The sequence below is a fragment of the Alosa pseudoharengus genome, unplaced genomic scaffold (genome assembly GCF_046254945.1).
Source record: "Alosa pseudoharengus isolate Yale_2024_CS ecotype anadromous, Long Island Sound unplaced genomic scaffold, YU_APseudo_1.1 YU_APseudo_1.1_scf_15, whole genome shotgun sequence".
Taxonomy (NCBI): domain Eukaryota; kingdom Metazoa; phylum Chordata; class Actinopteri; order Clupeiformes; family Clupeidae; genus Alosa; species Alosa pseudoharengus.
In genome coordinates, this window is record NW_027468620.1 from 24045024 (window position 1) to 24064379 (window position 19356).

The 19356-nt window shown below is 42.1% G+C and overlaps 1 protein-coding gene across 1 annotated transcript in view; it reads right to left on the minus strand.

Moving 5' to 3' along the window:
• The window catches only part of abch1 (ATP-binding cassette, sub-family H, member 1), a 39735-nt gene extending 21040 nt beyond the window's left edge, over nucleotides 1-18695 (minus strand). Inside the window, exons 1-6 of the mRNA XM_076285961.1 lie at nucleotides 18559-18695; nucleotides 17339-17487; nucleotides 15876-16035; nucleotides 11129-11283; nucleotides 9173-9280; nucleotides 7506-7599 (exon numbers count right to left, since the gene is read on the minus strand). Of these exons, the coding sequence (XP_076142076.1) occupies nucleotides 7506-7599; nucleotides 9173-9280; nucleotides 11129-11283; nucleotides 15876-16035; nucleotides 17339-17472 (651 nt within the window). The 5' untranslated portion in view covers nucleotides 17473-17487; nucleotides 18559-18695. The remainder of the gene's footprint in view (nucleotides 1-7505; nucleotides 7600-9172; nucleotides 9281-11128; nucleotides 11284-15875; nucleotides 16036-17338; nucleotides 17488-18558) is intronic.
• Between the last annotated feature and the right edge of the window lie 661 nt (nucleotides 18696-19356).

The window sequence follows — 19356 nt, forward strand, 5'->3', positions numbered from 1 at the left end:
TCTTCTCCGAATTCGCACATAGAGCTCACAATGTATCATATCTAAAAAAGTTAAACGGATTGGCCAACCTCGTCACCTGTCACTATAATCCAACTTTTAGACCGTTAGTCATCCAGACGTGTTCTTTTTTTTTAAGCAAACGCCCCAGGCCAATGAGACAAGCATGTAGCTACAACATCTAAACAGAGCGTAACTCATGGCTGACGTATCTTCTTGAGCGGTCACTGATTCATCGGACCTAATATTTGTAGTTGCCTTAAAAAAAGGAAAAGAAAAGGTGATAACCCCCCCCCCCCCCCATATTTTTTTCTCATCAGATCTGCATCGATCTCAAATATGGCATTTCTAAAATCAAATTGACGGAAATCCGTCCTACGACGGAGAACTTTAATCCTTGAATGCAGGAAGCAAATTAAGATTCATTCTATTTGGATTAAACCAGAACAAAGACCTATCTAAGCCCAACCCTTCAAAAAGTTGTAAAATACAACAGGCTGCAGCTTTCCAGCTTGAGTCCACTGATCCTGTGAGAAGACGCTGTTCAAACTGCAGATGGAAGGCAGCAGTTCGACCCTGTAGATTAATAAGTCCATGTCCACCATCCTCCTTAGGCAGATATAAAACACTCTGAAGTACCCAGTGTAGATTGTCCCAGAAAAAATCAACCAGGACTGACTGAATCTTCGGTAGCAGGTTTGAAGGAGGGTCCACACAAGCCAGCCGATGCCAAAGACAGGATGCAACCAGGTTGTTAATAATAAGAACACGCCCCCTGTATGAAGTAATACTGAAAAGAAATTTCCATTTCTCTAGATTAACTTTTTCAATTACCCCCTCAAAATTCTTTTGAATAAAAACATCATCACCTAAGAAAACACCCAGGTATTTAAACCCACCCCTATTCCAAACTAAGCCATCAGGCAGACCAGGTTCGCCAATCACCCAACTCCCAACCAGCAAGGCTATGCTTTTTGACCAATTTACCTTAAGTTTGCTGACGAAACAACCTTACATTTTTAAAAGCGTGTCAACATCTCTCTGGCCATTAACAAGGACAGCCACATCGTCAGCATACGCTGACAATTTAAAAACATCATCACAGTTAGGGATTTTCACTCCAACAATCTCCTTCCTCAACCTTACAAGGAAAGGTTCAATAGCCAGACTATACAGCATGCCCGACAAGGGACATCCTTGACGGACACCTCTGTATACCTTAAAAGGAGCGCACAAGTCACCATTAACTTTGAGAATACTTTCAATGTCACAATACAATGATTTAATCATTCGAATAACATTGGGGCTGAAACCAAAGGCTGACAAAGTATTCCACAAATAATTATGCTCAACCCTATCAAATGCCTTTTCTTGGTCAATTGAAACCACACCAAAATCCAGATTGAAGTATTTGCCAATATAAAAACATCTCTAATGACAACATTGTTATGAATCAATCTGCCTGGCACACAGTAGGTCTGGTCAGGGTGGATTACCTGCTCCAAAACCTCCCCAAGTCTATTTGCTAAAACTTTAGACAGCAGTTTGTATTCAGAGCAGAGGACTGACACCGGCCTCCAGGACCTTATATCTGTCAGGTCTCCCTTTTTTGGCAATAAAGTGAGCACTGCTCTACGGCAGCTCAGTGGAAGCACCCCTCTGGTGATGCTGTCTCTCAGAACAGCAAGCACATCTGTGCCCAACTCTGGCCAAAAGGACTTATAACAGTCTACTGGCAGGCCATCCACCCCAGGCGCTTTGCCACTCTCCATACTGTGGAGGGCTCTCTCCAGCTCCTCTAGGGTCAACACCCTTCCAAGGGTTATGTTTGCCTCTTCAGATACCTTAGGTAGGTCACCAAGAAAAGCCTTGTCAGTCGCTTGATCTTGTGGATTTTCGCTCTTATAAAGCTCCTTATAAAAATTTACTGCTCTATTGCGTATTTCTGGAGAATTAGAAAGGATTCTCCCATCTTCAGACCTCAAAGCATGAATGAACTTCCTCTGGCCATTCTTTACCTCCAAGTTAAAAAAGAATTTTGATGGTACATCCATCAGCTCCACACTCTGGAAGCAGGACCTGAGCAGAGCTCCCTGTGCCCTCAAACCTAAAAAGTCAGCCAATGTTTTCTTTTTTGAGTTAAGAATTTCAGTGGGTGCCTGATCACCCCTTTGTTCTGACAGATTTTGAAGTTCGATTATTTCCTCCTCTATTTTTTCATTGAGAGTGTTATGCTCCTTGTGACATTGGCTGTATACTTCTGGCAGAGTTGTTTTATTTGTACCTTGGCACAATCCCACCATTGCTGCAAAGACTTATAACAGGATTTCGTGGTTCTAAATTCCTTCAAGAAAAAAAGGAAGACTTCTCTAAAATGGCCATCAGCCAACAAATTGGTATTAAAGTGCCAGTGGGCACTTTTTGGTTTTACAAATTCTAGAAATAAAGAACAGAAAACCAAACTATGGTCAGAAAAGCCAACTGGAATTATTGAACATTTCCTGAAAAGACTACGCTGATGTTTGAAACCATAAAACCTGTCAAGTCTGGCCAGAGACAAACAATTATTAGTGTGCCCAAGTATATTGCTTCCGTCCACCATGAAAGTTCCTCCAAATATCACTAAGATCATTGGACTTCATAATCTCTACAAGCCGTCTACGAGAGGGCATGTGCAGCTCAACATGATTTCTGTCAATATTTTGTGCAGTACAATTTAAATCTCCTCCAAGGATAAGAATATCCTCTGAACAGCAATTTTTTTTATAACATTTCCAATAGTATTTAAAAACAGCATTCTGTCTGTTGCCAGTGTAGGAGCATAAATGCAAATAAACACAAAAAAACGATTTTCAAACTGGGCTCTGACCTTTAAAAGTCTTCCCTCTATAACTTCATCAACATCAAAAGTGATGGGAATAAAGGACTTAGAAAACAGAACTGCAACCCCACCACTTAGAAGTACCATGACTAAGTATGGACAGACCATCAAACTCCTGAGCCCAAGCAGCTGCATTAGACGCATCACTGTGGGCTTATTGCATAAAGAGAACATCAAACTTATTCTGTCTGATTGTTTCAAAAACAGAGAGCCTCTTAATTTTTTCTCTTGCGCCATTTACATTTAAAGAAGCAACACGAAATTCACCCATCATTATAAAGAAAAAAAATATATATGGACCTATGCAATCAGCCATCCTAGGACACAAGTGGAAAGGGTTTTTAACATTTGTCATCTTTGGCATTCAGTAGAACATTGAGTTTTGTGAGAATCTTTATTAGACAAAATCCCTCTTCATCAATGATGCTACCATCACGCATAAATGCTCGTGATTTGCTCATAAACTGTTCAATGTCAGGAAAAACCAGTCTACAGTAATTTGAAAGTGATTGCAGTACCAGTTTTGCCCACAATCTTACATATGGTTCCTTTAATTGTTGATACCACTTTGCCATAGTGCGACAGTGTTTGTCCTAAAATCTCATCAGAAATGAATGGGGGGACATTACACAAAATGACTTTCTTGGAAGGCGTAGAAAGAGGGGCAACAGAGGTAAAACGCCATCTATCACCACACCATCCTCCGTCAGCTGATTGGCAAACTCAATTGATTTTAAGAAAAGCACAATCGCGTTGTTCATGCGAGATGCTGATACGATATTCTCATGACCAACAATTTCTCCGGCAGCCAAACTACAATCCTCAACACTGGCTGCCGATGCTATTTTAACAGCATGACGCCGAGTTAGTTGACCAAAAATCTCTGCCATGATTCCAGCACAAGACTGGAGACAGTCGCTTTAGGGGAAAAACCCCCGTTTATTGTCAGAAAACTAAACCAAGCAAATATATTTAGTACTCCAGCAGAAAGTAATAGATAGAAAGAAAGCAAAAAGAAATAAAGTGAGAAATAGAGATTTAAACAGAACACTCGTTCGCGGTACAGCGACCGAACCACCATCCACTCACCACTGCCTCCGCCCACTCACACCAACCATGCGCACAGAGAGCATACACAGAGAGAGAGAGAGAAAAGAGAGAGAGAGAGAAAGAGTGAGCATAATGGAGATGGTCATCCAAAGTCACCAAAAGACCCAGGGTCAAAAGAAGCCACAAACCATTCTACCACAATGAAATACAAAAAAATACAAATGAACACACTTAATACAAACTGAAACATGTCCACTTACAGCCCCAAATTCATATTCACACAAAAAACACATATAATAATAGCACCATCAGAGATTTACACAGAATACAGACAAGGCATACAAACATACACACAGACAAATATATGTACAGTATACATTTCACATAATATTTTACAGTATATTTTCACACATGGACTCAGCAGCTAATGTCCATCATTAAAACATTAAAAACATTCTGTCCACCCCCTTAAATGGTGAGAATTCCACGTGTTCTATACCCTCACATTCTCGGAAATCCAGACATACAGCCAGAACACACGTTTCCTTTCACTTTCTACTGCTTACTTTAAGGCCAAATAATTTCATATATTTAATTTTCATTTCATTTGATACAGTGCCTATAAAAACTATTCGCCTTTTTTTTACAATGATTTACAAAAATCCCCTTTTTAATTTCAAAGTGAAAGAAAATGTCAAGTCATGGAAGGTCTAGTCACTGGTCAATCAGTATTCTTGGCTATAATTCCACCATGAAGACAATAGAACACTTTAAACAACTCAAACAAAAGGTTATTGACAAGCATAAGTGAGGGGATGGATACAAAACATTTTCAAGTCACTGAACATCCCCTGGAGTTCAGTGAAATACATCATTAAGGAATGTAAGGAATATGACAAATGTGCAAATTTGCTTAGATGGGCTGTCACCACAAACTGAGTGAACGTTCAAGAAGAATAATGGTGTGGGAGTTTTGCCCAACTTTTGCCCAACTTTTCTTCACCCGTCGAAGCTCGAAAAAGTTCACCCAAAGACATGTGGGAGACTCCAAGGTCAAATGGAAGAAGGTTTGTTGATCTGATGAGACCAAAATGGTTGTGTCTGTTCTGCTTTTTGGCTATCAGACTAGATGCTATTTTTGGCGGACACCAAACACTCCACATCACCAAAAACGCACCATCCCTAATTTGAAGCATAGTGGTGGTAGCATCATGCTGTGGGGATACTTCTTAACATCAGGCCCTGGAAGGCATGTAAAGGTCAAACGTAAAATGAATTCAGCAAAATATATGGAAATCCTGGAGGACAATCTGATTCAGTCTGCAAGAGAACTTCGACTTGGGAGGAGATTTACAAGTAATTTCCAACAAGACAATGAGCTGAAGCATACAGTGAAAACTATACTGAAAAGGTTTAAAGACAACAAGGTGAATGTTCTGGAGAGGCCAAGTCAAAGCCCAGATCTCAAACCTACTGTATAGAAGATCTGTGGTTGGACTTGAAAAGGGATGTTTACACCCGATCCGCTTCCAACCTGACAGAGCTTGACCAGTTTTGCAAAGAAAAATGGAGTAAAATTGCAGTATCAAGCTGTGCAAGCTTTACGGAGACCTATCCAAGCGATTTATGCAATCGCTTATTTTGCATTATATATTTTTAATTAATTTACATTACTTTGTAGAAATGTGCTTTCAGTTTGATATTAAAGAAAGATTTTTGTAAATGATTGTAAAAAAGGCCAAATTAAATTAATTCAATTAAAGATTCCATTTATAAAAGTGGAAATATCCATGGGGGTGAATACTTTATATATATATATATCAGATCAGGGCATGCTTTTGACAGACATCTCGCTTCTTGGCGTGTTCCAACCTGATGTTGCAGACCGTTTTTCCAGACACATATACATTTTTTACTGTACTGTACAAATTACACTGTCATCCAGTCACTGGGTAAACACACTCTGAAGACCTGGGCCGTTTCAGTCAAGGCAATGTCACAAGATCGCCAGTCTGCAGGTACCGACTCAGAAATTATTGCTGAGACACCATGAGAAAAAAATGGGGTTTGAAGCTATGAAGCTTGTCAGTCTACATCTGCACCAGACTAAAGCAACTACAGACACAGTCTCAGCACAGTACAGTGATTCAGTAAAAAGAGTATTTTAGCCACGTGTTATGAAACAACCAACAAAAGTTCATTTGGCACCAGGCTCAGCCGCCCAGTAAAAGTGATTAGTACTAATCTGGGGATACCGACTCCGTAACAGTGGGTTTAGACTTTAAACTAATCAGAAGAAATAATCAAACCACCAGAGTAGTGGCTATCAGCATGCTGCTTTAGGAAGCTGAAAATGAGCTTGACCTACAAACATTTTGTTAAGAAAACCCACGAAAGCAGCTAGTTGTGCATTATTTAACATACGTCCGTGCTTTTATCAAGTGAATTAATACTAGCAAGTCTTGCTTTAGGGCAGTGGTTCCCAAAGTCGGGGTCACGAGATTTTCAGAAATACTGTATATATATTTTTTAAACTATTAGAAATAGCATTTTTTAGCCATAATTGTAACAAAAGATTACTACCACCTCCGGGGATAGTGGGGGTTGCAAGTCACTGGCACCGTTAATTTGGGGGTCGCGGGCTGAAAAGTTTGAGAACCCCTTCTCATAATTTTTTTTATGAGAGACTGACGTTTACTTTCTAAATAACATCCCATCTCTAGGCATACGATATCTGCACAGTGCGGCATAAGTGCATAAGTTAACTTTCAGTCATTCAGAAACGGTTCTTCATTAAATTCCCTTGCTTCTTGCTTCGCTTGTAACTAGCTTTACGACTGCATCACTGTCTTGTCTAGCTGTTAGTTCTACTGAAAGATGTGTCTCCGAAGTTATGCTGCTTTTCTCTCCTTCTCATAGACTACTCATTTGCATTGTTTGATGGTATGGTGCTTTAGACTTCTGTCCTTGCGTAAAACAGAGAGGTTGTTACATCATTATTAAATGAAGAAGAATGAGTCACATTGTCTACTTACTTGAAACTGCCCATGTTTCTGTCAACACAGCCAATGAAAATGCAAAATTCATAGACATATGTGGGCCAAATCTCCTTACAATTATAATCAACCAAGGGGCCGCAAGAAACTGTCTGGCGGGCTGGGAGTTTGAGAACACTGCATTAAACAACAACACATTGCATTTATATAGCGCTTTTTAAGACTCAAAGCTTGCTCATCACCACTTTAAACTTCAACACATTAACTCAAACACACCCACAAACTCACACACACACACACGCTTCATTAATTCATTCTCATTGTCCTAGCTCACTTTCTATCAAAGCTAAAAGATCCACCTGACCTATACATCTTAGTGACTCATAGTCATGCACCTGGGGGGAACCTGCCCGGTCATGCCTGGTCTGTTTTTGAGAAGCAAAACACATGGCCCTTCCCCCACTTCTCACATTAAACCAAAAAAAGGGGATGATGGCTGTCCTCAGGCCAGTCCTGTGTTAAGCTGTCTTTGACTAATCACTGAGAAATGGACATAATTTGACAGGCAACGTGAGACTTACGGTGGTGGCTTGTCTGGCCTCCTCGATGTAATGCGTGGTTATAATGACCGACACCTGCCCTCCCCTTACGATGTCTACAAGATGCTGCCAAATCCTGGAGAAAGAGAGAGAGAGATAGAGAGAGAGATAGAGAGAGACAGAGAGAGAGATAGAGAGAGAGAACGAGAGAGAGAGAGAGAGAGAGAGAGACCAATTTAGACCAACCAACCAACATGGATTGGGCAATTGGGCAGAACAGTTGTTGTTTTGGACGGTCTCTTGTAACAAGATGAGTCAAGAAAGCCAGCTGGCTTACTGCCATTGGCCTAACCTTTGGTGAGGTCCACAGTGGAGTGACAGTGAACTTTCCATCTGACAGAAGAGTTCCTGCTGATTCAGACACTCTGTCAGTATTACTGCAAAGTAAGCTCAGAATGTGGGACTTGTGCATTTACTAAAAAAATGTGCATTTACTAAAAAAAAAACACCAATTCTGCAGGAAAAGCTAAACAATGAAAGCAGGTGGAGATGTCAAGCTGTCAGCCTGTGGCAGGAAAGTTGCTCCTAAAAGTGAAAATGTCCCAATAGAAAAGCTCATCAAGAAGGCGTTGCAGTGTTATTCAAGCCTATTTTGCTCATGTGCTTGATGTCAGGGCTGGGGTGGAGTGTAAGTCAATACAGGCAGGCAGCCAGGCAGGCACTCAGACCCAGCGGAGTTCAGGGCAGGGCTGGAGGAGGAGAAAGCTGTGGAGAGCTGAGGTCAGAGGAGAGGAGAGCGGAGGAGAGGAGAGGAGGAGAAGAGGGAGGAGGAGAGGGCGGAGGAGAGGAGAGGAGGTGAGGAGAGCGGAGGAGAAGAGGGAGGAGGAGAGGAGGAGAGAAGGGCAAAGGAGAGGAGGATGGAGGAGAGGAAGAGAGGAGTGGAGGAGAGGAGGAGAGAGGAGGAGAAGAGGAGGGCGGAGGAGAGGAAGAGAGGAGAGGAGGAGAGGAGGGAGGAGGAGAGGAGGGAGGAGGAGAGGAAAGGGACTGGTAGTTCAGGAACAGCCAGAGACAGGTGCAGGTGAAAATGTCAAAGTGTGCTTATGTGTGAGTGAGTGCATGTTTGGCTGTCTCTCTCTTACAGTAAGTGTTGAAGCAGGCACGCTCAACTTCCAAAAACACGACTTCGGGTGCGAGTTAAAAGGGCTGTCAATGACGGCTGTCTCTCTCTCCCTCTTTCTGTTTCTCTCTCTCTCACTCCCTCGTCATCTCTCTAACTCACTCTCTATTTGTCTCTTCAATGCTTCATTTGAAGTATGTGTGTGCATGTGTGTGTGTGTCTGTGTGTGTGTGTGTGTGTGTGTGTGTGTGTGTGTGTGTGCATGTGTGTGTGTGTCTGTGTGTGTGTGTGTGTGTGTGTGTGTGTGTGTGTGTGTGTGTGTGTATGTGTGAGTGTATGTGTGTGTGTGTGTGTGTGCATGTGTATGTGTGTGTGTGTGTGTGTGCATGTGTGTGTGTATGTGTGTGTGTGTCTGTGTGTGTGTGTGTGTGTGTGTGTGTGTGTGTGTATGTGTGTGTGTGTGTGTGTGTGTGCATGTGTGTGTGTGTGCATGTGTATGTATGTGTATGTGTGTGTGTGTGTGTGTGTGTGTGTATGTGTGCATGTGTGTGTGTGTGCTGTGTTGTGTATTGTATAGACAGACGGTGCTCACTTTGCCCTCAGGACTGGGTCAACTCCGACTGTGGGCTCGTCCAGAATCAACAGACGGGGGTTCTGCAGCAGCGCAGCTCCGAGAGACACTCTTCTCCTTTGCCCACCACTGACACACACAAAACAAACAAACAAACATGTAAATAAACAAAAACAAAAACACAGTTCTTTACAAAACACATCTGCTAAGTTGCCAATATCCTATGCTACTTTTGTCCTGCAGTGCCACAGGTTCAAAAACAGGCAAACCTCTGTCTTCTCTAAGAAAAATTGGTGAGCCCCAATTGCTTTGGGTGACTGGTAGAGCAACTGAGACAGGACGATTCCCAAAGAACCAGCCTGACCTCTTGCTTCAAGAACAACAGGCAGTACCACGGTCGGCCTGGGTTTTCATGCCTGGGATGTTTTTCCCTATTTGAGAAACAAATGCCTCAGAAACCTGAGTCATTGTATGATGATTACATGAATGTGTCCTTGAGAAACAACAGAGCAACTATAGGTGAATGGGCACTAGTTCAGTCATTTAACGTACATATTTTTCTATTGGCAGATTTGTTTTCTATCAAAACTAGACAATGACACTGATCTAGACTCTTTACCCATTTGCAAGTGCACCCCCTGACACTAAAATACATTGAACATGATTCAATTTTGACTGTCAACTTACTACTAAACTACGAATTTACTTGTATACACTAACGGCTATGTATGTGTATGTATGTATGTATGTATGTATGTATGAATATATGTATGTATGCATGCACAGTATGTGTATATTAGTAGAAAACATGTGTGTGTACTCATTGCATGTGTAAGAGAGTGTTTATGTTTTTGGCTTGGAAGAATGTCAGGTGTAAAGTAGCACATGACACAAAAGAACCTGTTTGGGAAGCAAAACAGGGAGGAAGCACCACAACTTATTGCTCAACAAGCTCTCATGTGACTGACATCACAGACCTATCATAACTGAACATGAATGAAAAAGAGCAACAGCTGCCGAGCACACTTCTTCATTTCAAATGGCATGGAACCTTTTCTCCTCTACTTCAAACAATGGGGAAATAGCTAAGCAGAAGTGAGTGATTGGACATTTTGCATTTTTATCTGAAAACCCTTTTATTCAATGGTACTGCATGAGCTATAAAAAAAAACCCAAATGGCAGACACAAGACCGTTGAATAGGTGCTTGGCTTCCTGCATTGGGTAAGTCCACCTGTGGTCCTGCTGACCGATAGTGAGGGCACTACTGGCCAAGACTAATCTGGCTCAGGACACACTGGACTTTGCCTGAGGCTCAGAAATGGAACATTTTACCGCAAGTCATGTGCCCGTGCAAATGGGGAGGCCCCTCGGACCAGGCCTGGACGCCTGGAGAGGTGCCAGGGTGGTAAGGAGAGAGAGAGATAATGAAAGAGAGAGAGAAGAGAGGGATGGAATTGTGGAGAAGTGCCCAGTTGCCCAGTATGTCCATGTCCTTTGAGGCTTTGGCTTTAGCTTTAATGAAGCAAGTGGTGACAGCACAATTAGTTAACCAAGCAAAAGGGGTCACACTCACAGCTTCTGCTCTCCTACGCTTCATTTGGGGTCTAACCGCTTCTTACACTGTACCATAACATAGGCATGAAAGAAACGTTGTCCTGTGTATTCCCTCGTACAGAAGAAGCCGAACGTGGGTAATTCCATAAATACCAGTGAAAACAGGAAAGCAAACAAACAAATGAGCACAAACAATACGGACATCTCAGCCTCCCTTTCCCACAAACACGCTCTGCACAACATGATCTACAGCAACACACTATGTCCAAAAGACCCAGCAGAGGAACATAGCATTTCATATGTATGTAACAATACCAACCTACACGTATAGACATGGGTGGGGGGGGGGGGGGGGAGTCCTTCGCAGGCTTTCAAAAACAACTTTTATACAGATACACTGAGGCAGGTGGAACACGAGTACCTGAGATTTCTGACAAGGCTGTTCTTTTGTGGCAGATCCAGGAAATCGATGAGGAAGTCCATTCTGGCCTGTGTCTCTTTGGAAGTGAGCCCGTGTATCCGGCCGAAAAACCATAGAGTGTCGCTGATGGTGAATTCACTGTACAAGGCAATATCCTGAAGCCGATCAAGAAGACAAATAGCACTTTACATACTGGTAGCTACAATAACACATTTACTACATACAGGGTTCCTACACATTTTCCATTTCAAAATTCCATACTTTTTCCATACTCAAATGTTCAAACTTCTCGGTAGATTTTTCTGACCGTATTCTAGATATTGTCAATGGAGTGTTCTACTAGCATTGTGAAGAGCTGTATAATAATGTTTATTATTAACTTGTTTTCCCTCAGATAACACTTGCCCATTGATGGATACTTTTTGATGGGGAAGTGCTGTGTTGGAAGGTGCACTCACATTTGATACAACATACTACATATGTTGGAGACTAGTGCACTGCTAGATAGATAGATAGATAGGCAGCCGACCAACCAACTAACAGAGGGCGTCCATGAGAGCGATTATGTACTCAGGCATGGTGTTTCAATTACTAGGCTACGTCCTCGCCCCTGAAGCAGATCGCTTGGAATACATCAACATAGGGAGCGAAAAGGGCTTATATTTATGAAATCTTTGAGCAAATGTGAATAATAGTTTAGCCTATTAACAGGAGTGTCACGAACGAAGTCACAGTGGAGTAGGATGTTATATCGTCAGCTAAACTTTAGTCATAGATTTTGTCACTTGAAACTTTTTGTCACTACGAACGTACCTGAGTCAAACTGTAGTTTAGTAGGCTATATGGTCGCGTCAAAATCACTATTTTTCAAACACTAAGAAGGCTCGACATAACTTGAAACTTTGATCGAAGCATCATCAGTGTCTCTACATATGAACTCGAGCATTAAGAACATTGTTCGTGTACACATAGTTTACTAAAAAGATACAACTCACTCCTTGCAAGATGGCAAGATGGCAGCGAGCAGAAAAAACAAGTGAGTTGTTCAAAACCTCTCTTTTAGTAAACTCTGTGTACACCAACAATGTTCTCAATGATCGAGTTCATGTGTACAGACACTGATGATACTTCGATCAAAGTTTCATGTTGTGTCGAGCCTTCATAGTATTTGAAAAATAGCGATTTTGACGCAATTGTATCAAAAAAGTAGTAGTACAAGCTTAAAAGTGGCGCTTTGGACTAGTGCTGGGCGGTATGACCAAAAATGTATATCACGGTATTTTTCTAAATTCTTACGGTTTCACGGTATATGACGGTATTTTTTTTTCATGCATAATCAGATGTTCACAGCATTTTCTACAGGTTGAGAGAGGAATTGCTGCAGTACATTGACTAAGGATGGTCTATTTTACTGTCATGATGTAGAATAACTCCACACTAGTGGTAGGCTAATGCAGTTTTGCATGGCCCCAGAAAATGATGCTGTTTACAAAGAGCCACTCATGATTCTAATGAAGAATCTAATCAGAATGCAAAGACAATTGCAGTCAAAATACAGTTTTTTACTGTGCAAATTTCACAAACATCTTGTATAAAACCAATACAAAAAGTAGCGGATCTGTGTTTGCATATTTAATACATGGATTTCTATGCAACGTCACAAAAACATGCGTGCGCAACCAAGAGGCAGAAAGCACCATAGAACAGCATAGAGCAATGCAAAAGAGCAAAAGAATAAAATGAGTTTTTGTGCTAAAAACTGCACCAATTCGAAATCACGATGGTTAGAGAATGTTAAATATGTTCAATATCCCTGACGGAATGCATGTCTTCGCCAAAAATGACAAAATACGATGTTATATTAATAATGCAAATGAACGGCAAACTTTGAAATATAGTCTGAAATGAGATGTTATTATCATTGAGACAACAGGGGTATACAATAAAATCCGATTGTAGCTTACAGCAGCCGACTATTTAGGTTAAGTTTATAACGTTGTGGACGGCCACCAAGCATCTTCTGCCTCACGGCTGCACGCGCATCTTGTTTTGTTGGTAAACGGGAAACCCGTGTATACGTTTCATACACGTGTTTCAACACTGCACATGCCAGTTATATCCACCAGCTGCCTGCCTGCAGCCTACTTCCAAAACTCCAAAGCTGCTTGCTGTCAGATTTGGTTCCGAGGGAACAAGTTCAGTGTATCAACAACACTCAATAACAGTTTATGTGATGTGTTAATCAATTAAATTCCCAACAATTTCACAACAGCTAGTTCTGGAGTAGGCCCTCATCTAGCCCGCTTGCTTACGACGAGACGAGACTCAGGCTGTGCAGTTGGCATCCGCTTCCTTATTTGGGTTTTGGGTTGCCAGGTTATAGCCTATGACAAAACGGTTGAAATTGAAACCAAGTGATCGTGTATGTGTAGGGTGTATTTCATACACAATCTGGCAACCTGAATGCATCAATGATTTTAAAATGAAGTTTGATGGCCATGCAAATTACGGGAGTTTTCCGGGAGAAATAACAAAACGGGAGGGTGCTGGGAGATGACCTTGAAATACGGGAGAAACCCGGGAAAAACGAGAGTGTTGACAGGTATGCTGTCAAATAGGCCTATCAGAAACATGCCTTAATGTTATTGTGTGGTTTACATGACGTTAGTGGTAGGCTAATGTTAACTTCATGTGGATGTGGATGTCTTGTTAGCCTGCCATGAGCTTCGGTTCGGTTCGCTAGGCAAAACATTAACAAAAAAGTTTGTTTTGGTGCACTGATGACAGTCAGGATCATTTCTAACTAGCCAGCAAGTATTGCTCAGTGCATGTCTATAACATGCTTTACTTGCTATCTGGATCATTTCAGCGAATATTCTTAAGGTGAGATGAATGATAAGAACATTAAACTTCACTGTGTTCGATGGGTTGCTAACGAACGACATCACCTACTAGCCAGCTAGTTACAGCTGTTGAACAATCTCAATAGAATTTTCGTGACGGTAAATCCCTTTCAATGCAGTATCCATTAACGTTGTTCCTTAACTAAAGAAACAATTGAAACACCCTTAAATAAACCCCCTACCTAAAGAGAAATTAAGCCTTAAGGGTCATACTTCAGGGGAAAAAGTAGGTGTTTTGTGTTTACCCTCACTATGCCTCGCAGTGGCACCATGCGTGCGTGTGAAAAAAGTCCCGTCTGATGGCTCCCACACACAGCTGCGTTCAGTCAGTGCATGCCAGTGGGTGTTCCCGACGGTAGCTATGCAAATGACTTGAAGTAAAACCGTAATGTGATTGGTTGGTGCCGTCCGTAGATTGGCTTGATTGGCCGGTGCCGTCTGTCGGTGCAGCAACAGCTGAACTCCTCAACGCGAGCGGCGGGAGAAACGCGACGCGACGGACCCACAATTCAGTTCGGCAACGGATCACGTGAGCCCATGTAAAGTGAATGGGATTCGTCTCCAGCAACGCGAAACACGCAGCTGTGTGTGGGAGCCGTGAAACACTGTCGCGCGGTGCAGCGTTCCCAAACGCTGTGTAATAAAATACACCGGTATGGCGGTATATTAAAAATTCATATCATAATGAAAATATACACCGGTATACCGCCCAGCACTACTTTGGACGTACTTATGCATTTATATGAAAGTTTGACTTGGGTACATTCACAAAACACTATATGATGCATTTTGGCGAGAGTTACGCAGATGATACGTGTGATTGTTTGCTGATAAGATGCACCTGTGCTTGTTATGGGCGTGCTGCAGAGAAACTTCTCTGTATGACGCAACGCCGGTTGTTAGTGATTGGTTCAAAGCGGTTCAAAGGAACTCCAATGATTTTAAACCTCAAACTGTGCCCTCCCACCCGGAAATAAACAAACGCCTATGGATCTAGGCCAGACTACTCTCTGCGAAGTCAGAGAGTCTGGTTTCCAGGCTAAAACTCAGAAATCACCGTAAACAGTATTATTTGTTTGCAATAACAGTTTATCTTACAAAATCAAAAAAGTCTACCAGTGTTTTAGCCGAAAATAGCAGAGCTAGGTATAGGGCACGTGCATAGTGCTGGGGTTTTCGATTTGGTTTTGGTACCAGGGTCCCCTTGCGGGAGAGATTTTTTTCTGAGGACCCCCATTCAATTGTATCTTGATGATGTGGACTGACATCTTAAGCTACACAACAGTAGGAATGGTTTATTATGACCTGAGTGATGTGATTAGTACTGTAGATGCAATAGTCTGGAAACACAAATATTTCTCCATACCCTTGTTCCTTTTTTCCATACTTATCCAGACCTGGAAATTACTAAAATCAAATTCCATACTTTTCCAGGTTTTCCATACTGCGTAGGAACCCTGTACATAACCTTGTACTGTAATACTATCTTGTAAATGATTAAGAAATCAAATATCTATTTGTGTTCTGAGCTGTATGTCATGTATTAGCACCAGCCAGGGTGGCCAGATTCTATTCATGTCTCTGTGCTGGTGTCCTCATCCTCTCCCTCAGCTGCACCAATACTGACAAGCGTATTGGTCCGAGGGATAACATATCACTTTACAAACTTCCGCCTGTGTGACCAGGGCTTGGGCTACCTCTTTGAACAGCACTCGGGGGTAATCTGATTAGATTAGTAATGTCACTCTGCGCCCATCTGATTACTGTACAGGGCAGAGCTGATCGGGTGTCACACTGTAAAGTGGGGACGTCGGCCACTTCCGAGGCAGCTGGATTGGACTCACCTGGGGCATGTAGCCAACCATCCTGCCAGGAACGTCGTGGCCAGGGAACGCCGGGGGCTTGCCCAGGACCGTGATGTTGCCCCGGGAGATCTTGAGGGTTCCCACAATACATTTCAACAGGGTGGTCTTCCCACAACCACTGGGTCCCAGGAGGCCATAGCTGTTTGGACGATGGAAAAATTGATGCCATAGGAAATGATGGAAGACACATATTGAGCAAGATAATCTGGTGATCCGAATCAGTAACTTACAAATAACTTTCATAACACTGACTTGCCTTGTATGTTCACTGAAGCGCAAATAACTAGGCGAGATAGAGATATCACCTGAACTAAAGATATGGTCAAATTTGGGTAAGCCATCTTAACAGGCAGAATGATAACATACACATACAAGACTCAAGTTCCATGCCTCTACATTAGAACCAACAATGAATTAATCTTGAAGCAAACACAGATATCCCAAATATGCCTCTGTACAAATTTACATTGAGATAAAATCAGAAACCTTTTTCAAAATGTTTTGCCTGAACTTTTGTGAAAAGAGCCATTCAGACATCCACCTGCTGTGATTATACCACAGTGGCTATTCCACGCCTTTACGTCAACAGAGAAGCACTCTAAAACCGAGGGGGATGTAGGGTTACACTTAGTGTTAACACACAAGAGAAACCTGCCACACAAACCAAGCAATGGGTTTGGAATGTGGTGGGCAGGGAATGGCAAGTGTGCATTAAATTGTGGGAGATGTCAGACAGATGACAGGTCAGAAAGATGACAGGAGTGTTTGGGCCTCAACAGGCCTGGGAGCAGATGGAGAAGTTATTGACAGACAGATAAGCTACTCAGTGAAGGCTAACATTCCTCTGACTAGACAGACAAACAGGGAACACTTTCAGTATTGATCACAACTAAAGTGGCAGTACAATTTGTGTACATTTTGCTTCATTTTAGATTCACTTGGTTCCTTGAAATAACAGGAATTGAAATATTCAAATATTTCTATTATTGGAGAATATCTCATGTTAGTTTAAGGCACTTTCCATTAATGGAAGGAAGAAACTGCCTATAAATATATACACAATTTACCAGTACATTTGCCTGTTTTTTTCACAGATTTATATTACATTGTAAATAAATCATATACCAAAAAGCCAATGAAGTGATGCCAATGAAGTGATTCAAAGCCTTCCTTTACCTATAGAAATCTGTGTCAAGTTGTCAGCTAGCACCATGCTTAAGATGCTATCAGTGGAATATCAGACAAACGGATCTATGTGTCAAGCAGGCTCTTGAAGAATTGTCTTTCAAGTTGTATAAACTACTGTATGTGTAACAATGCGTTACCACTCTCTCGCTCTCACCCCATAAGAACACACCACTGCAAACATGTCACAACACTGCAGAGAGGCACAGCTGGACCTGATCTACAAACACAAACACAAACACATCGGTTGCACTCACATCTGTCCTTGAGGCACAGTCAGGTTGAGACTGTTCAGGACTTTCAGTTTGCCATACGAGCGACACACATCCCTACACCTGATGGCGGCACCTTCTATTCCCGGGGATGCAGGGGCCTCCAGATCGCTCCTCATATTTCCTTCTGTACACTGGAAGAGCAGAGAGGGGGAGAGAAAGAGAGAGAAACAGAAGGGGAGTGAATGGAGAGAGAGAGAGAAGTGCTCAGTCAATGCACCAAGGTCACCTGCACCTCCTGTGTCTAGATGGAGAGCTCACAATACCTGTTAAATATTTCACTGATTGAAACACATGGAAATAAAACAATGATTCGCATGCTACAGATCCTGTAAGAATCAGGTATGTTCCGTAAATTTCAGCCAGTTGCTTATTTAGGTCATATGGACCATAATCTTTTATCCTGCTCTTGTCAGGCTTTCCCAGATTCCTTTGAAAGTACATTACTTAATCTTGAATCTTTAATTTCAAGAAGAGGATTAAAGCTAAGATGATATGGTAAGTTACTGTAGCGTGTGGCCACGGGATCTTGTGCTGCTTATCTACCCTCAGGGCTTTCATGAGAGTTGTAGCCTTATTTATACCCAGGCGTTGGCGCTCAAAACAAATATGGCAAGTGTGAATTGTGAAACCATGTCATCCTAACATTATAACATAATAACAACCGTCAAAGTTCTGTCATAATAATCTTCCATTTCGTGTAAGAAGCAACATAGTTTAAGATGAAATTATGATAGTCGAAAATATGATTATAAGAAAAGTTTCCCTCCTCTGTCCAGACGGGCTAAAGACGGACAGAGTTGCCTTTTGCGTTGGTTTATTTCACCTGTTTTTGTTGTTGTTGTTGTTGCTGCATATTTCATAGACGGATATTTCATGGTGTTGTTAGCCGACAAGAAATAGAGGAACTATTAGGTCGATAAACATTACAGTGATCATCTAACAGTCTCTAGAAACTGGTTTGGATTTCGTTTAAGATGAGCTCGAGTTTTACAACCCGACAATAATAGCAATATGCATACACAACATGCAAGATGTGCAGATCTACATATGTCTAGAGCAGTTGTCTTAACACGTCCTCATACCTTATCTTAGTCTAACGTTATGAAAAGGACATAGTAGTCTATCCAAACATACCTAACAGTAAATGGCTCGCTTATCTGCTTGGCATTTCAGTGAAAGAGGAAAATATGGCTCTGTCTTACCGGTGAACTCGGCGCTCCTCACCAAAGTTACGGTGATTAAAAATGGCTTTTAGAACAGTCCAGCTGTCCAAGCCAGCGCTAAATCCTCTCTCTAATAGTGCTTTCTCTGGAAGAAAGCAGACGCAGCTGCTGCGACCGCCTTGAAGCACAGAAGCTGCAGCGAGATGCGCAGCCCTTATGAATACCGGGCCGGCCTCCAGTTCTCAGCGACACCATTTCTCGTTTTCAAAAGCAATGCGTCATTGGTATCTGCCCAATCCCTTCCCAGCATTTAATCTCTACCAGCCTGTCAAGTAAACACGAATGTGATTTAAATCGAGGATTATGACAGCTGGAATAGTCTTTCGATCACATAGGCTCGTAGGTACAGCAGATTACCTCAATACTAAGAGCTTTCCCCTAGCTACGCTCTCAGCAAATCACGACAATGAAATGGCTCAAAATAAAGCATTCCGTTACAGGGACCGGTAATAATACAATAAGATGCAATAAGACCAGGATATTGTTTTACCCTTTCCTGCATCGCCGTGCTTTCGTGGGGTGAATTTCGCGCCTCTTCATCAGTGCCATCCCCGGCCATGGTGCTTGGACTGGGGATCGATGCAGAGCGGCTGTGGAAACCGCATCCTTCACGCAGATGCGCGGTCTTTAACACATTCGGTGCCAGTCACCCCGAGACTCCACTTTTAATATGAACCACAACAATATACCAGTCAATTCAATGATGTCGTTTTTCAGCATGTTTTTGCCATTGTTAATGCAACTCATTTTCATTTTGCTTTGACACGGCTTGCATTT